We start from the raw sequence: 16,349 nt of genomic DNA on the forward strand, positions 1-16,349 counted from the left end.
ACCAAGAACGGGAATAAATTGTGATAGCGGAAAGGCTGAGCCCCTTTGCAGAACGAGTGTTATGGCTGTCACAAAACCGAGCTCCTTTGCAATGTTACTTTTCTAGTCTTGCTCATTGCTCTGTCGTTGAGTCAATTTCCAAGTGATTTATCAAAAAGTAGAGCTAAAGAAATAGCTGATATCATACCGTATTACCAGCTGCTGCCAACACATATCGGTCTAGATATGGATATACAGCAAGAACTGCACCAGTGAAGGTAACATGAGTCAGTGATCTCAGGTGTCCTGCTATTTGTTCAAATTGAATCTGATTGTAGCAAATATCATCAGGACTGCTGCACATGCTGTTGCTAGAGAATTCTTCATTTGCATATCCAACAATTTCAGGGAATGAGCCCGTATGAGAAGAGGAACTCAAATTAGAAGTCGGAATAAATGAACTGCACTCATGAGGACTTCCAAGAGTATCCAAGCTTAGAACAATTAGGCGTCCTTTGATACTGCTTCATGAGGAGATAATGGTTACAGTTTAAAAAACAGTTCACAGTGACAAGTCATGGAAAAGGAAAAAATAGATTAAGTGCAGCAGCTACAATATAGAACAGAAGAACAAATCAACATAGCATAAAGACAAATGATTAAGCCGCAATCAACTAAATAATGAATGATAAATTGGAACGAAGACCATGTACTAAGCGAGTAATTTGGAAAAGGCATCCACATAAAATCATGGCAGGCAATGACCAGGCGAGAACCAACCTGGAATTACAGGCAACAAAATGGGAACTTGCAAAAAGGGCTACCTGTTTCCCTTTTTGTTTAAGAAAAATATTAAGTTTAAATACAAAATGCTTCAAATTTAACAAATTAAAGGTGGCTAGATCATCGATAGGGTGTCATGTCATGTAGCTTCGATTACAAGGTGCTGCAATAGCAGCCTGGCTAGTGGAAATCATAGTCAAATCAGAACCTTATAGCCTCAAGAGTTGATATCTAATCAAATAATCAGTGCATTAACCAAATGAAATCTAACTTAATTTTAGATACAGCAGCTAACCATAGTTGGCTGCTTCTTGAGCGCACACAACATTCAAGCTTGTAGCCTCTTTGGGAATAGAAAAAGATCAACGTCCATTACAACAGAATTACCTAAGTGCAGATATTTCGAACATTCATTTGCATATGCACCGATTTAAAAATTCACAATTATGTACTGTAACAAAGTCAGGGCATCGATAAAAATTATGCCAGGCATGAATATTTGTATCCGTACAAACAATACATACAAAAATAGACAGAATATGGAAACGGTGCACACAAAGTTACGTATTTTGTACAGGTTACAAATGTGTATAGTTTTTCAGAATTCTTTGCTCGTGCTCTCATATACACATTTGTGAATTTTCCAGATTTTGTTGATATACCCAAATAAAGAAAAACGGAGTGTGGGCATATCCACCCATGTTCACTTGCATATCCACCATCTACACTATGTCTTCCCTGGCAAGAGGCAGCTACTTCATCCTATCCTAAGATTTCACGTGTAGCTTTCATGATGCACCTTGCTTGCCTAGCATTTTCAGAGAATTCTTTAGCCCCTAAGGGAAAAAAGAAAAGAAATTCACGTCCCGATGTGATGAGGAACACTAGATGAGAAGAAAGAAAACACATGCCTTGCAGTTGCGAGAATCTTATCTCCCAGAAGTTGGTGAACCATTTAAAGCTTGATATTGGGTGGATCAAGAAAGGAGTGAATATGAGGATCACCAAACAATGCAACCTGCCACTTTCTTTGGGCAAGCATTATCGCTCAAATTCTTACTCTTGGGAGACATGGATGCCAGCCATGTTCTTCTTGGGAGACCTTGGCAATTTGATGTGGATACTAAACACAAGGGCAAGGAAAATTCTTACTCTTTCATTTGGAACAAGAGAAAGATCGTTATCTTACCAAACAAAACCGAAGGTAATACCTCTAAGGAGGAGGGGAAAACTATGTTAACTATCTCCCATGCCTCTCATGAGTTTATGGAAGACTTGAAGGAGGCAGATTTGTGTGCTGCACTTGTTGTAAAAGGAGAAGAGCACTTGACTGTTGAAATTTCAGCAAAGGTACGTGGTTTATTGGCAGAATTTCAGAACATACTTGGAGAGCCACAAGGCTTGCCACCGATGAGAGGAATTCAACATAGAATTGACTTAATTCCGGGAGCAAGTCTTCCTAATCTTCCACACTATCGAATGAGCCCAAAGGAGCATGATATATTGAAGGAGAAAGTGGAGGAATTGCTGGAAAAGGGGCACATTCGAGAAAGTATTAGCCCATGTGCTGTACCAGCCCTGCTCGCGCCCAAGAAAGATGGATCTTGGCGCATGTGTACGGACAGTAGAACCATTAACAAGATCACTTTAAGGTATAGATTCCCTATTCCCCGTCTGGATGATATGTTGGATCAGCTTAGTGGAGCAAGAGTGTTCACAAAGCTAGATTTAAGAAGCGGATATCATCAAATCCGTATCAGACCCGGGGATGAATGGAAAACCGCCTTCAAGACAAAGGAAGGGTTGTTTGAATGGCTAGTCATGCCATTTGGACTCTCAAATGCACCAAGTACCTTTATGTGCTTAATGAATCATGTCCTTCGACCATTCTTGTCCCACTTTGTTGTGGTCTATTTCGATGACATCTTGATCTATAGCAAGGATGAGGATGAACACTTTGATCACATTCGGAAGGTGCTAGAAGTACTAAAGGAAAATGAGCTCTACGTCAACATGAAGAAATGTGTTTTCCTGCAAACACAGCTTCTTTTCCTAGTATTCGTCGTAACATGTGACGGTATTCGTGTTGATGATTCTAAGGTTGAAGCAATCCGAGAATGGCCAACTCCGAAGACCATTTCTGAGGAAAGATGTTTTCATGGCCTTGCAACTTTCTATAGGCGATTTGTGAAGAATTTCAGCACTATCATGGCACCAATTACCGAGTGTTTGAAGAAAGGAAAGTTCCAATGGACAGAAGCAGCTGAAGCTAGTTTCAATGAGATTAAACAAAAACTATCACAAGCTCCTGTCTTGGTGCTACCTGATTTCAACAAGACTTTTGAGTTAGAGTGATGCAAGTGGAGTAGGCATTGGAGCTGTCCTATCTCAAGAAAGGAAGCCCATTGCTTTCTTTAGTGAGAAGTTAAGTGAAGCTAGACAGAAGTGGAGTACCTATCAGCAAGAATTATATGCCGTTTTCAGAGCGTTGAAAACTTGGGAAGTCTATTTGCTGCCTAAAGAGTTCATATATTATAGCGACCATCAATCCTTGAAGCATTTTAGAAATCAAAAGCATGTTGACCGCATGCTAGCAAGATGGGCAGCATATCTGGAGAGGTTTAACTATCTCATCGTGCATAAATCTGGAATAACTAACAGAGTGGCCGATGCTTTGAGTCGTCGTGCATGCCTCTTGACTTCTTTTGAAGCTGAACTTCCGGACATGGATCAAATAAAGGAGTTGTATGAGGGTGACGAAGATTTTGGCCATGTTTGGGTAAAGCACGCAAGGGGCCAACCATTAGGTGATGACTATTTGATGCAAGATGGATATCTCTTCAAAAATGATCGTTTGTGCATTCCAAGAAGTTCTCTACGTGACAAGCTGGTTAGAGAGCTCCATTCAAGTGATCTTAGTGGCCATGTTGGACGGGACAAGACTATTGCTAGCCTAGAAGCTCGCTACTTTTGGCCACAACTAAAGAGAGATGCTGGAAAGTTTGTTCAGCGATGCCCTATATGTCAAACCTGCAAAGGCCAAGTCCAGAACACAGGGTTATACATGCCTTTGCCTGTTCCTGTCGCTCCATGGGAGGACATCTCTATGGACTTCGTCTTGGGCTTGCCAAGAACAAGACGAGGGAGTGATGTTGTGTTTGTGCTCGTGGACAGATTCTCTAAGATGGCTCATTTCATCCCATGCCGCAAGACAACAGATGCTCATCATGTGGTAAACCTATTCTTTCGAGAAGTGGTCAGACTTCATGGAGTTCCAAGGTCCATCGTCTCAGACCGTGATAGCAAGTTTCTTGCTGCATTTTGGCTCACTTTGTGGAAGCAATTCAACACTGAATTGAAATTTTTTAGCACTGCTCATCCTCAAACAGATGGACAAACGGAAGTGGTGAACAAGTTTTTGGGTAATCTGATCCGTTGCATTTGTGGAGAAAGAAAGGGACAGTGGGATTTGGCTCTATCTCTTGCAGAGTTCTCCTACAATAACTCCAAGCATAGATCCACAGGAAGGAGTCCTTTTTCCATTGTCTACACTAAAGAACACATGTGGTGGACCTGGTAAAGCTACTATCAAGGGGAAACTCAAAATCAGCATTGTCCTTTGCTGATAATTACACTGAGTTATTTGAAGAGATTCGTGGTGTTTTGGAAGCACAAAATCAGAAATATAAACAACTTGCCGACTGCAAAAGGAGGCCGAAATCATTCCAAGTTGGTGATAAGGTGTTGGCCTACCTCCGAAAAGAGAGGCTGCCTTTAGGTGTTAAGGGGAAGCTTAGGCAGCGAAAGTATGGGCCCTTCTCTATCGTGAGGAAGATAAATGATAATGCTTATGTGATAGATCTTCCAAGCGACATGGGTATCTCCAACACTTTCAATGTCGCGGACTTGACTCTCTACCATCCAGAAGAAGCGCTCTATGAAGATAACTCGAGGGCGAGTTCCAAACAAACAGGGGAGAATGATGAGGAACACTAGATGAGAAGAAAGAAAAACACATGCTAAATCTGTTTGGCTACTTCTAGATACTTCTGTTGTGGTCTAGTATTTCTTTTCTTTTCTTTACCCTACCTGATGTTTCTAGAGTTCTCTAGTTATAAGTAGATGTGAGTTGAGAGATGAATCCCAAAATAATGTTTTCTAGAGTGTTCCAGCTATAAGTAGAAGCATGTGAAGGCTTCCCAAAGCCCCTATAAATAGAGGTCCTCACCTCTACTTCGTAACGGAGACTATGTACCCACTACCTATAATAGAACTTGTTGTTCTTATCTAAGATCTTGGAGTAGATCTTGTGCCCTAGGAGTTCTGGATTGAACTCTTGCTGCCCTATCGGCCTAAATTCGCCTCTAGAGCGATATCTAGCACAGCACGTTGAAGCTGTTCCTTCAACACTTGTGTTGCACACATTGTAGCAGCAAGGTGGAGTTGCTCCTCCACAACCTTTGTGCTGCTTCACGATGATTCCTTTATGTTCTTATAGTACAACATAAGAAACTAAGAATGAGGTTAAGTGCTTAAACATGGTATGCAAACAAATCATTATAAGATCATTGCAAATGTAAGGTTTTTCATTGTTTGAATGTGCAAAATTATTGGGAATTTAGCTCCAATCCGAAGACGACTTGCTTTACTGCATTTCTTCGGCCGTAGCTTCCAAAACTCCGTGTCAGATCGGTGAGGCAAGAGACGAATTCATCCCTACTTTACTTTTATCCCGCTCTTCTTTTTACATCCACTTTCTTATTCACACTAGGAAATACTAGACAATGCAAATGCGTTGTTACGAAACTATAAAATACGAGGAGTTCAGTCACTGGCTTAGGAAATCATCAAAATATTGTATCCTGCAGCCTTTGCGCGCGGTTCACGATTAAAAAGAACGGAAATACAATGAAAAATCATGCAGCAGGCATTGGAGAACTGTAAGCGATCATTGCAAGACACAACATTTCAAATGTCGAAAAATATGTGTAGGCATTAGTAAGTTGACTGCACGGAGGACAAATGTCTATCGCCGCTTTGGAATTATAATTTGTTCACTCTTATTTCTGTGACTGGAAGAAATTGGTTGGGAAGAAACTGAAAATAAGAGCATTATTTTGAGTTGGAGTCATATTTCTGCATTTGTTATTTGTTGTAACACATGAGTTGGTCATGAGATCTTATGGGTTTCACCTCTAGCCTACCCCAACTTGTTTGGGACTAAAGGCTTTGTTATTGGTGTTGTTGTTGTTGATCTCACACAAAAGCAGTAGTGTACTTGTTTTATTTGTGTTAGGTGCTACATGTGAGTGGAAGTACATTTATTTATCTTTTGGATGGTTGCGAGTCACACATGTGGGTAGGGGTGCATTTGTTTATTGGTGAAGGTTGGTGGTCCCACATGTGAACTCCGCACCAACTCCAACCTTTACAAGTAGGAAAAAAGGAAAGATGCAATCTGTCTACAACAGCATGAACATTCAGGACTAAATAAAAAAAAAGGCAGCCCGGTGCATGTAGCTCCCGCTTGCGCGGGGTCCGGGGAAGGGTCTGACCACTTTGGGTCTATTGTACGCAGCCTTTCCCTACATTTCTGCAAGAGGCTGTTTCCAGGACTTGAACCCGTGACCTCATGGTCACAAGGCAGCAGCTTTACCACTGCACCAAGGCTCCCCTTCAACATTCAGGACTAAATAAGAATCACAAAAAAATTGACTTAAAAGAGTATGGTGCAAAGTTAGTGAACAACAATAAAGTTAAGTTTTTTTACAAAATGGCGTGAGCTTTACTAATTCATACACATGCCAGAAGAGAAGAAAAAATATGAGAAGGACTGCCAATGAGCAAACAGACAGGCCTGAGGTAAACAGATCAATAATAGCTGGAACACTGAAATTGCAAGTTGAATAAAAAAATATTGCTAATGGATCAAAGATATCTGACAGGACAGCAGCACTTAATTAGAAATAATAGATGAGATGTTAACCTTTCTGCTTCGCCATTTGGCATCATCGGCCGGTCAGTAGATTTACTTGTCCCAACAATTAACACTTGCTCACTTCCTATTTTCACAATCTGGATGCATTTTGCAGTTTCACCAAGTTCACACTTGAATCGGGAAAGCAAGATCCCATTATTAGGATCTATTTGGACAATATCTGAAGAACATGATGCACCAGTTAAACCAGTTCTCATAACCAACAGTGTTCTACTATCGCTGTGGTATAGCACTTTCCTTGGAGTCCCTCCAACTGAAAACTTTTGTGCATTTAATCTTTTGCCATGAACCATTTCAACCTGACAAAAAAATGGTTTAGACTGGAAAAACTGTAATGCACATGGCGCAAACACTCGTGGGGCACATACGCATGTGCAAGTGAAAAAAATAAAAACATCACAATAACAGCTACAGCAAAAGCCCCAAAGAAAAGTGGTATGCTTTTGTCTAAATTACCTCATACCATATGGCAGACCTAACTGACAGCCTGTTACAGATAGAAGTCTACTACTAATATTAGCACAGTAACCTAACAGGGCATGGTTCCAATGGGACAGGCAAAACTAAGAGGTTGGTCTGACTTGGCCAACATTACCTGTTTCAATATTTGAAACGTCTGATGTCACACACAAAAAAGGCGCATGCAGTATAAAGAAGTGATAACTGCTGATAACTGCTAAAGACCCAGGTTCCCTCCAGGTCTCCAACTACTAACTGACAAAACAGAGTTACGTTAGAATATTTTTAGCAGAACTATTTCCAAAGGTTGATATGGTCCAGCTTGTAAACTGGATGCGAACCTGCAAAGAAAACTGAACTATGATCTGCCCTAGATACTGATTAGCGGACGCTGTCCTGGAAACAGCATTAATCTAGATATTTTATTATTTATGTAAAAAAAAAAGGGCAGCCCGGTGCATGTAGCTCCCGCTTGCGCAGGGTCGGGGAAGGGTCCGACCACTTTGGGTCTATAGTACGCAGCCTTTCCCTACAGATAACAGAGATACTAAATCAAGTACCTTGTAGTAATTCAAGAATTACTGATTTAACCAAGTGTTTGGGCAGGTGATAGTGAGACCAATACCTTATTAATTACGATAGGACTACATCAAGGATCAGCCTTTAGCCCATACATTTTTGCCATAGTGATGGAACAGGGTCACAAAGGATATACAAGGAGATATCCCTTGGTGATGATGTGGTCCTAGTTGACGAGACTAGATTGGGTATCCATATGAAATTATAATTGAGACAGACTTTAGAGTCCAAGGGTCTTTAGCAGGACCAAGACCGAGTATATGAGGTGTGACTTTAGTGGTGCTAGGGGTGAGGAGGGAGAGGTTAGCTTAGAAGGACATATAGTGCCTAAGAGGGACACTTCCCGATAATTGGGTTCAATGCTACAAAGCAACGGTGGTATCGATGAGGATGTTAGCCACAGGATCAAAGTGGCTCAAAGGTAAGTTCTACAGGATGGCGATCAGACCTGCGATGCTATATGGAGCGGAGTGTTGGCCTACTAAGAGACAACACATCGAACAAATGAGTGTCGCCGAAATGCACATGCTAAGGTGGATTGTGGACATACAATAAAGGACCGAATTAGGAACAAGGGAATACGTGACAAGGCATCTCTAGCGTACCCCAACTTGCTTGGGACAAAAGGCTTTGTTGTTGTTTGTTTGTTTAACCAAGTGATAAATTAGGAACGAGGGAATACGTGACAAGGCATATCTAGCCTACCCCAACTTGCTTGGGACAAAACGCTTTGTTGTTGTTTGTTTATTTAACCAAGTGATATCTGCATACAATACTTGTTGGCCAGCAAAACATAACTTGTCATGGGACTATATTTGGTTCTTTGGTTAGCCATGGAATTAGCCACCGCTGTAGTTGTTTGGGACGTGAGCAAAGACATAAAAACACTGTTTCTTCGCTCCCAATCCCAGGAAATTATCTCATGCAGGACACAAAATGGGTGTAAGATAGAAAACAGGAGTCGGAGAGGGAAGAAGTATAGATCCCTCCATCTTGGCGTTCACTCCAGTTAAAGCATCTCCAACAGACTCTAATATCGGTATTAGGGGAGCTGGGCCGAAAAATCAGCTCCAACAGATTCCCTTTCCCCAAGAAGTTTTCGGTGAATCACCAATAAATAAACCCAACTCCCCAATATAGAGGGGGAGTTGCTTCTCCCCCCATATTTCAGCCACCCGCCCTCCCACCAGACGTCGCCGCTGCCTGGACCTGCCCCGCCGCCACCGCCTCCAAACACTAGACCACTGCACCACCACCACACCACCTCCACTGACCACCGCACCACCATTCTGAGAGAGAGAGAGAGAGAGAGAGAGAGAGATCATTGACAAAGTGGGGCTCATATGACAGTTTGAATAGGGATGGGGTTATTGGGGATCTGCAAAAGCAAGCATCCCCATGATCTGAAAAACTGTTATTGGGGATCTGTTGGAGATGCTCTTACAGCCTATCATGGAAATTTGTGCCATCTCCTGACACGGTCGCCAACACAAGAATTCTACCATTACATCTCTCTATTTATGTGTCAGGAAAAAAATTATTTCAAAAATGATTGGAATTTCTCATTTCTCACAAATCTACAATCATTTCCATCTGTCAAATTTAACTACTTGTGTCTATATGAATGGTAAAAGGCAAGCCTGACGCAGTGGTAGAGTGTCCCTACTTGTGTTCTGGAGGTCCTGGGTCAAAATTCAGAAATGAACCCCATGCTAGATATTGATTGAAGAGCAGAGGTAGTATACATATTTCTACTTAATAGGCATCAAACAACAGCAGTAATTTCTAATCTGACAGTTGAACTTAATATGCACTATACAATCGTATTATCAATCTATCTATCTCAGTGACTCCCCCTGTTTTCGAGTCGAACGACTAGTCACGACTAGTCAATGAGTCGTAAATGGAGATCGACTAACACCTCGACTAGTCGAGACTAGTCGATCGGCACGGCACGAATCGTCAAGGGTCGCTAACCCCATAACGACTCGATTCAAAAACCTTGTCTGACTCCATGGCTCGAGATATGCACTACGAGCAATAACGCAATCACCCTGATCCCTCACAAGAGAAGGTGTGCACACATGTTTTGTTTTGTGGATTCAACCAAGTCCTAGTAACTTACCAAATGTAAACAGTTCTCTGCAACAAATAGCAGACCGCTGGGGCAATCCACAGAAGATACTGGAGTCACATGGGACGCAGGCAGAAATGAGATGGATGAATATGCCAAGCTGTGTCTACTAGCATATAATAGCCAAGACCTATCACTGAGAACAATAATATCAGAATTAGCTGAATCACGCAATGGTACCAAGCCTACAGGGGTAATTCCAATATGCCTTATAGCAACCAACTGAAGGAGAGTATTAAGAGAAGGTGCAAAAGACTCCTTGTAAAAGGAAACAGGGAGATACTGGTCTTTGCTTGTTCCTGACTCAAACCTGAGTAGCATGCCATTTCTTAGACCTGCGAGAATGTAGAACCTCTCAGATGCTACAAACCGAACATTTTCAGGTATACAGCCACTAACTGGAGCACCGAGCGCATTGTTCACTGATATAGACCCAATAGAGAGCAGCCTAAATGCTTCATCAGGTTCCAATGAGATGACTTCCACAGAAGGTTTATGAGTTCCAATGACAGCAAACATGCGAACATCAACTTCAGCAGCAGAATTATTCCCTTTTCTCTTCCTAAAATCACCACCAAAAGCAGAAGATGACGTTCTAAGTCTCGAGTCCTCCTCCGGAATGGATATGCAAGATACTTCATATTGCAATTGGACATGCTGTGTCTCATACAACTCGTACTGGAGTGAAGATAATGGTCTGACCCTGAGAATATATAGGCAACAAGGATTTGATGTAGCGACAGCAACAACATCATGTCCAACAGCACCAACACTGATAGTGACATCAGGATACCAGTCAACACAAACTGGAGAAGTTAAGGTGGCGCCCTCAGGGTGAGCATATGATGTAGGCAAACAAAGCTTTACGCCTTTGCTGTGAATTTGCACAAGTAAACCATCAGCTATTAAACCACATGCCAAAGTGCAAACCTCAGGCTGAAATCCCACAGCATCACTGATGTCATTAAAACTCAGTCCTACTGATAGTATTCTTGTTTCCTCAACAAATGCCAATACAAGAAAAGAGTGATATGTATCAGTTCTCTTCATTCTCAACGTCCACAAACCAGTAACACCCTGATAAATAGGTTCAGTCCTCAGAAGTTTCTCCACATTAACACCATTCCTTATAACACGCAATGATCCCTCCGGGCACATTCCACAACATGAAAACAACTGATCCTGCTTCTCACCATGGTAGTCAGCAATTGCTAAATCTAATATTGGTCCTACATTCTGAACTGTACTTTTATGCACCAGTCTACCATGTTCAAGATGAAGGATCATTCCATCTCCCATCTCTACAAACCCTGCTATCATTCCTCTGTCCATCCATAAAAGAGGTTTACAAGGCAAACCCCTATGGACACGCTCAGGCAATACCTTCAATCCTTCCGTATCCCAATTAAATTCCAGAATATGAAATTCTCCATCATCCAAGCAAAAGATCAGCCTCGGTTGTCCTCGCATGGCATCCGGCTCCCAGCTCCATGAGCAAATAACCCTTGATTTCATGCTTCCTGGGTTATCAGCACCGTCAATAGCCATGTAACTGTCATCCATCATTATGTTATTTCCAGAATCTCTCAGTTCTAGCAAAGCACAAGCAGCAACATCGTCATCAACATCTAATCCTCGACATGAATCTTCAACACTGATTTGTTCTCCAACCAGACTTCCTGTCATGCTTATTCTAATGGTACAACAGATGTCCTTTGGGTCCCTAAGATCCACAATTAGAATATCACCAGCACGAAATAGAAGTCCAAAGCCATCCAGCTGAGGAATTTCTGCGATCTCAAGCGCCAAAGGTCCAGGTTCTGAGTAACCAGATAGGTACTGGATGCCACCATCATTGGCAGCTAGTGCATACATTGACAAGTCATTCGCATCAGAGCCCTTCCTGAAACAAAGAAACTATGCCACTTGCACAACCGTACTGGGGAACTGAATAGCAACTGAAGGTACAAAAAAATCAAATAGCAGCTGCATGTAACGAGCCAAGAGCAAACCTGTTAATTATCATTGCTACAACTGGGTAATATTCATCCATCGAGCAGCGAGTCCTCATGAAGCACATGCTCCAAACCGTACCGCGGATATCACTGGTCTTATATACAGCATGCACGATTTTTGCCTTCTCTACAATTTCTGGTGGATAAAAATATTTCTCAAATTATGACATGGAAGATCTTCAAATCTGGAATAATGTACTAGATTAGATTGGGCTTGAGCAACAGAAGTAGGAAAGGCACTATTTATATTCAATAGCCACCTTGTCAAAGAAATCACCTTCATTTGGACCATAAACATGCTGAGTCCTTCCAACACGCACAACAGCAAATGCATCCTCGTACGCACTAATAGCAACCCAAGCAGAGCTGATAACAAAAGACAGAACAAATGTTAATAACTAGATGACAAGATCCATTTTCCAAGCGCTCAAAAGGTTGTGCAGACATCATTTTAGGAAAATTCATTCATGACTGCAGTCTACAGTATCATGTTCATATGCACATGAAAGCTTTGCACAATTAACAAATCTTCCTAATGAATATATATCGATATCAGAATCAAAAGAGGACATCCGTAAAATGCCTCACAAGTCACTGAAGGACCATTTTACAAAGTTCAAAAATTTTCTTGGATTACATCCTCCAAATATAAGGTCCATAGGTGTTTGCTTATCAATATTGTAACCTGATAACCAGAACGTTGCATTAGGAATGCAGTGGTATTATTTCTGGAGTCAAAGAAGCGTCAACTATCAACCCTCAGACACGAACAGGAAGTGTAGCATCAAAAAGTACACAGATATTTCCTCATGCCACATAATCAAATACTCCCACCTAATAGACAGACAGCTGCAAAATAAAGCCTGCACTGCAGATAAAGACAAATACGGTGTGTTTGGTTCAGGGAATGAAGTGGAATGTAACGGGTCGGACCTGCACCTGGGAGCGATTCCTGTGTTTAGTTGAAAAAGGGAACGGAACGCACTGGTTCCGTGGAGAGGAATATTCCCCTTATATGCCGAACCGGGTGGTTCCTCCAAATTGGCCGGACCACGCGGAACGCGTCTCTCTCGCGTCGTCCCCCACTCACCAACGAGGAAGGCGTCCTGCGCGGCGCCCCGCTCCCTCTCCCTCGATGGGCATGGCGGCGGCCATACACCTCCCCCTCCTCTACGACACCCCCTCGCCGCGGTTGGATATGCAGCCTCACCGGCGTCTCCTTCCCCTCGTCGGAGATGCAGCTTCGCCGTGTCTCCTGCCCCTCGACCAAGGATCTAGGAAAGGACGGGGCGGCTCCCTCTCGATCCGGCCTCTCCCTCGGCTCGCCCTCTGGAACGACGGCTCCTCCCCCGTCTCTCTCTCGTCAAGCAGCAGCTGATTGCTCCCTCCTCCCGTTCCTCTCACCCAGCAGCAACGATGGCAGGTCAGATGCAGCCGATTTGTTGGGAAGCAGAGCAGATAAGCGGCGGTCGGCTCGGCTCGTCTCCTTCCCGGCAGCTAGCCGGCCGGTGGCATCCACACACCTGGGCGGTAGCAGCACCAACCAGGGAGCAGCCAGTTCGGCAAGCAGCAAGAGAAGCATCAGCGGTGGCAAGAGCAAGCTTCTTCGATTGGCTCTTTCTAACTTGGCATTCTCCGTCCAATAATCAGTAGTACTCAACTTGATTAGTGCTAGCTTTGTGTGCTCTGTGTTGAGACTGGTAGTAACAATTTTTGTTGTCATTAATACTTTGTGATCTAGATTTTGTGCTTCATCAACATTTGTTATTTATTTTCTGAAAAGTTGCTGTGACTACCATTTTTTATATATAAAAAAAAAAGGACAGACCCAGTGCATAGAAGCTCCCACACAAGGTGGGGTCTGGGGAGGGATTATAGGAACCTAGTCTTACCCCTGCAAAGTGCAATGCAGAGAGGCTGGTTCGAACCCAGGACCTCTTGGCACAAGTGGGGAGGACTTCACCACTGCGCCAGGCCTGCCCTCTACCATTTTTTATATATAAACAATCAAATATCAGGTTAAATATTTCAGTGATAAATCATTGTGAAATTCAAATGTTGTTCAAAACTATTTATGCTTGCGAGTGGAGTTATAAATTCTTGTGAGCGGAACCAAATTCATTCAATTCAATCTCTCCAGCCAAACACCGAAATGTAACCATTCCATTTCATCTATTGTGCTCAAGCAAACGCAGAGACGGAACCAACCCATTCTAGTGGAATGGAACCATGACATTCCATTCCACTTCGTTCCGCAACCAAACACAGCCATAATAGGCCTAAAATCTTGCAAAGATGTTCTGTGCATAAGTGCACTATAATAAATTCCAGTGATTGAGTAAATTCATAACAGAAGACGTAAAGAAAATAATTGCTCTAAAGAAAGTTTGAGTGGTGTAAGGGTTAATATATCACTGACTGATAACAGAATACCAGAGCTCTGTTGTAAGAAGCATTCTGTCACTTCCATGAACATAAGATTCAGCACTAAGAACTTTCACTCACTCGTGGTCTATAGCCAAAATTCTTCCCAGTTGATCCCTCATATTTCCTGGTTTAGATAACTCGATATTTCCAATTGGAATAAACCTACAAAAAATCCATGCCTATCAACAATAGGTATCTGAATAGTGGACAAACAATCTAAGCAACTCCAATCAATCTCAAACACAACGACATATGTGCAGAATGAAACTTCCATGCCTAAATACCATCAACTAAGTTCACGTTAGGTTTGATTAAGAACCAGCAGATAACATGCTTCCATAAATACTGAACCAGATTAAAGGACAGACCCAGTGCATAGAAGCTCCCACACAAGGTGGGGTCTGGGAAGGGATTATTGGAACCCAGTCTTACCCCTGCAAAATCCAATGCAGAGAGGCTGGTTCGAACCCAGGACCTCTTGGCACATGTGGGGAGGGACTTCACCACTGCGCCAGGCCTGCCCTCAAATACTGAACCAGGTTATTAAATTTATTTACAGGAATCGCCTCACTCTGTTTATTTCGTCTGGAAAGTGCAGAGCTGGAAGCATCGAACCATTGTTATGAGCTTTGTTCCCACTTGCTACACTAGAAGCCCATAGGGGAATGTGTAAAAGTAACTTAAAAGTTTGCAACGATAGGCAACAAACCAAGGTACTTTGTAGAATTAGTATAAAGAGTATTGCAATCCGCTCAAATTCTTGCTACTGTTTGCAGTATAGAATGTACACGCTTCCAGATTCTGAAATTCTAGTTGCTATTTCAGCAGGTGAGTTGGATGCTGAAAGTGATATATTTCTCAAAAAAAAAAAGGATGTTGAAAGTGATATGCATCCTATCCTATATACAAAAATACACATTTCCCCCTATGTCTAAATTGCATGCTATCTTCTAACTTCTTCAAGTCTCACAAGGACCCGGTTACCTATAATCAGAATACTGCTAGAGTACAACGTACTAATTTGCAACAAATTGTTTGCTGCGTAATAAGGAGCTCAAATTTGCATAGAAGAAAAGAGCATTGAAAAAACTAACAAGGACCAGGACTGACCTCTGCATCTGACAACAGAAGTAAAGAAGAGAAAGCTTTCCAGAATCAGAGAGTAGAACCAGAATTTCTTTCCCTTCAATCTGAAAAATACAGCAATTAAATATCATTCAACATGTTAACACCTCAAAAAGCAATTAAAACAGAGACGAGCACAAGAAGAAGAGATGCAAAGTATTATGCTTTGTTACGAAAATGAACAGAACCTCAGGCCAGATACCGAAGTGTTTAAAGCGCCAGTCCAAGACACCAACATCTTTTACAATCCCAAATGTACTTTGCTCGCAGATTGACTGTAAAACACCATCCTCACCAACCACAACTAATTCAAGTGAAGTTCCCTGTAGCAATGACCAACTTTTCAGTAAAATACAGAGTAATAATAAGCAAGAAGCAACAGCAGCATCATGCACAAATAATACATCAGCCTTACAACAAGAGATTGATATAACATATGTAGCGCTAAAAACATTTCTACAAGTGTCCGACCTTCTGATTCAGGTTTTACCATGACCACACTCCAAGTAGATTGAGAAATGGAGAAAGAAGACGCCACATTACCGACATAAAATGTTTCGAATTATTACGCTGCTGAACCGAGACAGTGTTAGCCAACCCAATTGATTGAATAACCACGATCTGTTTGTGCCTACAAGTTCCCACAAAACCGGCGACAAATTCCTCACCTATTTACTTGTAGTACTACGAGGGGAGCAATAAGCAAACCCGCCCGGATCCAGACCTCCAAACCCAAACTCTGCGGCACACAGGAGCACCCCTTCCCATTAGACTGGCAAGGAAACCATGATCAAACCCTTCACGTATCGAAGCTCTCCACTACAGCCCGTGATTAGGCAAGCAGGGTCGG

General features: G+C 42.3%; 1 protein-coding gene across 3 annotated transcripts in view; it reads right to left on the reverse strand.

The window, feature by feature from the left end:
- Positions 1–16,349, reverse strand: part of LOC119363623 (splicing factor 3B subunit 3-like) — a 20,141-nt gene that overhangs the window by 3,120 nt on the left and 672 nt on the right. The window contains exons 2-9 of one of the 3 annotated variants that reach the window (XM_037629001.1): positions 15,688–15,833; positions 15,485–15,564; positions 14,453–14,536; positions 12,225–12,313; positions 11,945–12,083; positions 9,924–11,835; positions 6,749–7,059; positions 188–500 (exon numbers count right to left, since the gene is read on the reverse strand). In XM_037629001.1, coding sequence (XP_037484898.1) covers positions 188–500; positions 6,749–7,059; positions 9,924–11,835; positions 11,945–12,083; positions 12,225–12,313; positions 14,453–14,536; positions 15,485–15,564; positions 15,688–15,833 — 3,074 coding nt within the window. Of the gene's footprint in view, positions 1–187; positions 504–6,748; positions 7,060–9,923; positions 11,836–11,944; positions 12,133–12,207; positions 12,314–14,452; positions 14,537–15,484; positions 15,565–15,687; positions 15,834–16,349 lie in introns of those variants that run through there. The other 2 variants (XM_037628999.1, XM_037629000.1) reach the window with 2 other exon arrangements.

The sequence above is a fragment of the Triticum dicoccoides genome, chromosome 2B (assembly GCF_002162155.2).
Source record: "Triticum dicoccoides isolate Atlit2015 ecotype Zavitan chromosome 2B, WEW_v2.0, whole genome shotgun sequence".
In the NCBI taxonomy this organism is placed as follows: Eukaryota; Viridiplantae; Streptophyta; class Magnoliopsida; order Poales; family Poaceae; genus Triticum; species Triticum dicoccoides.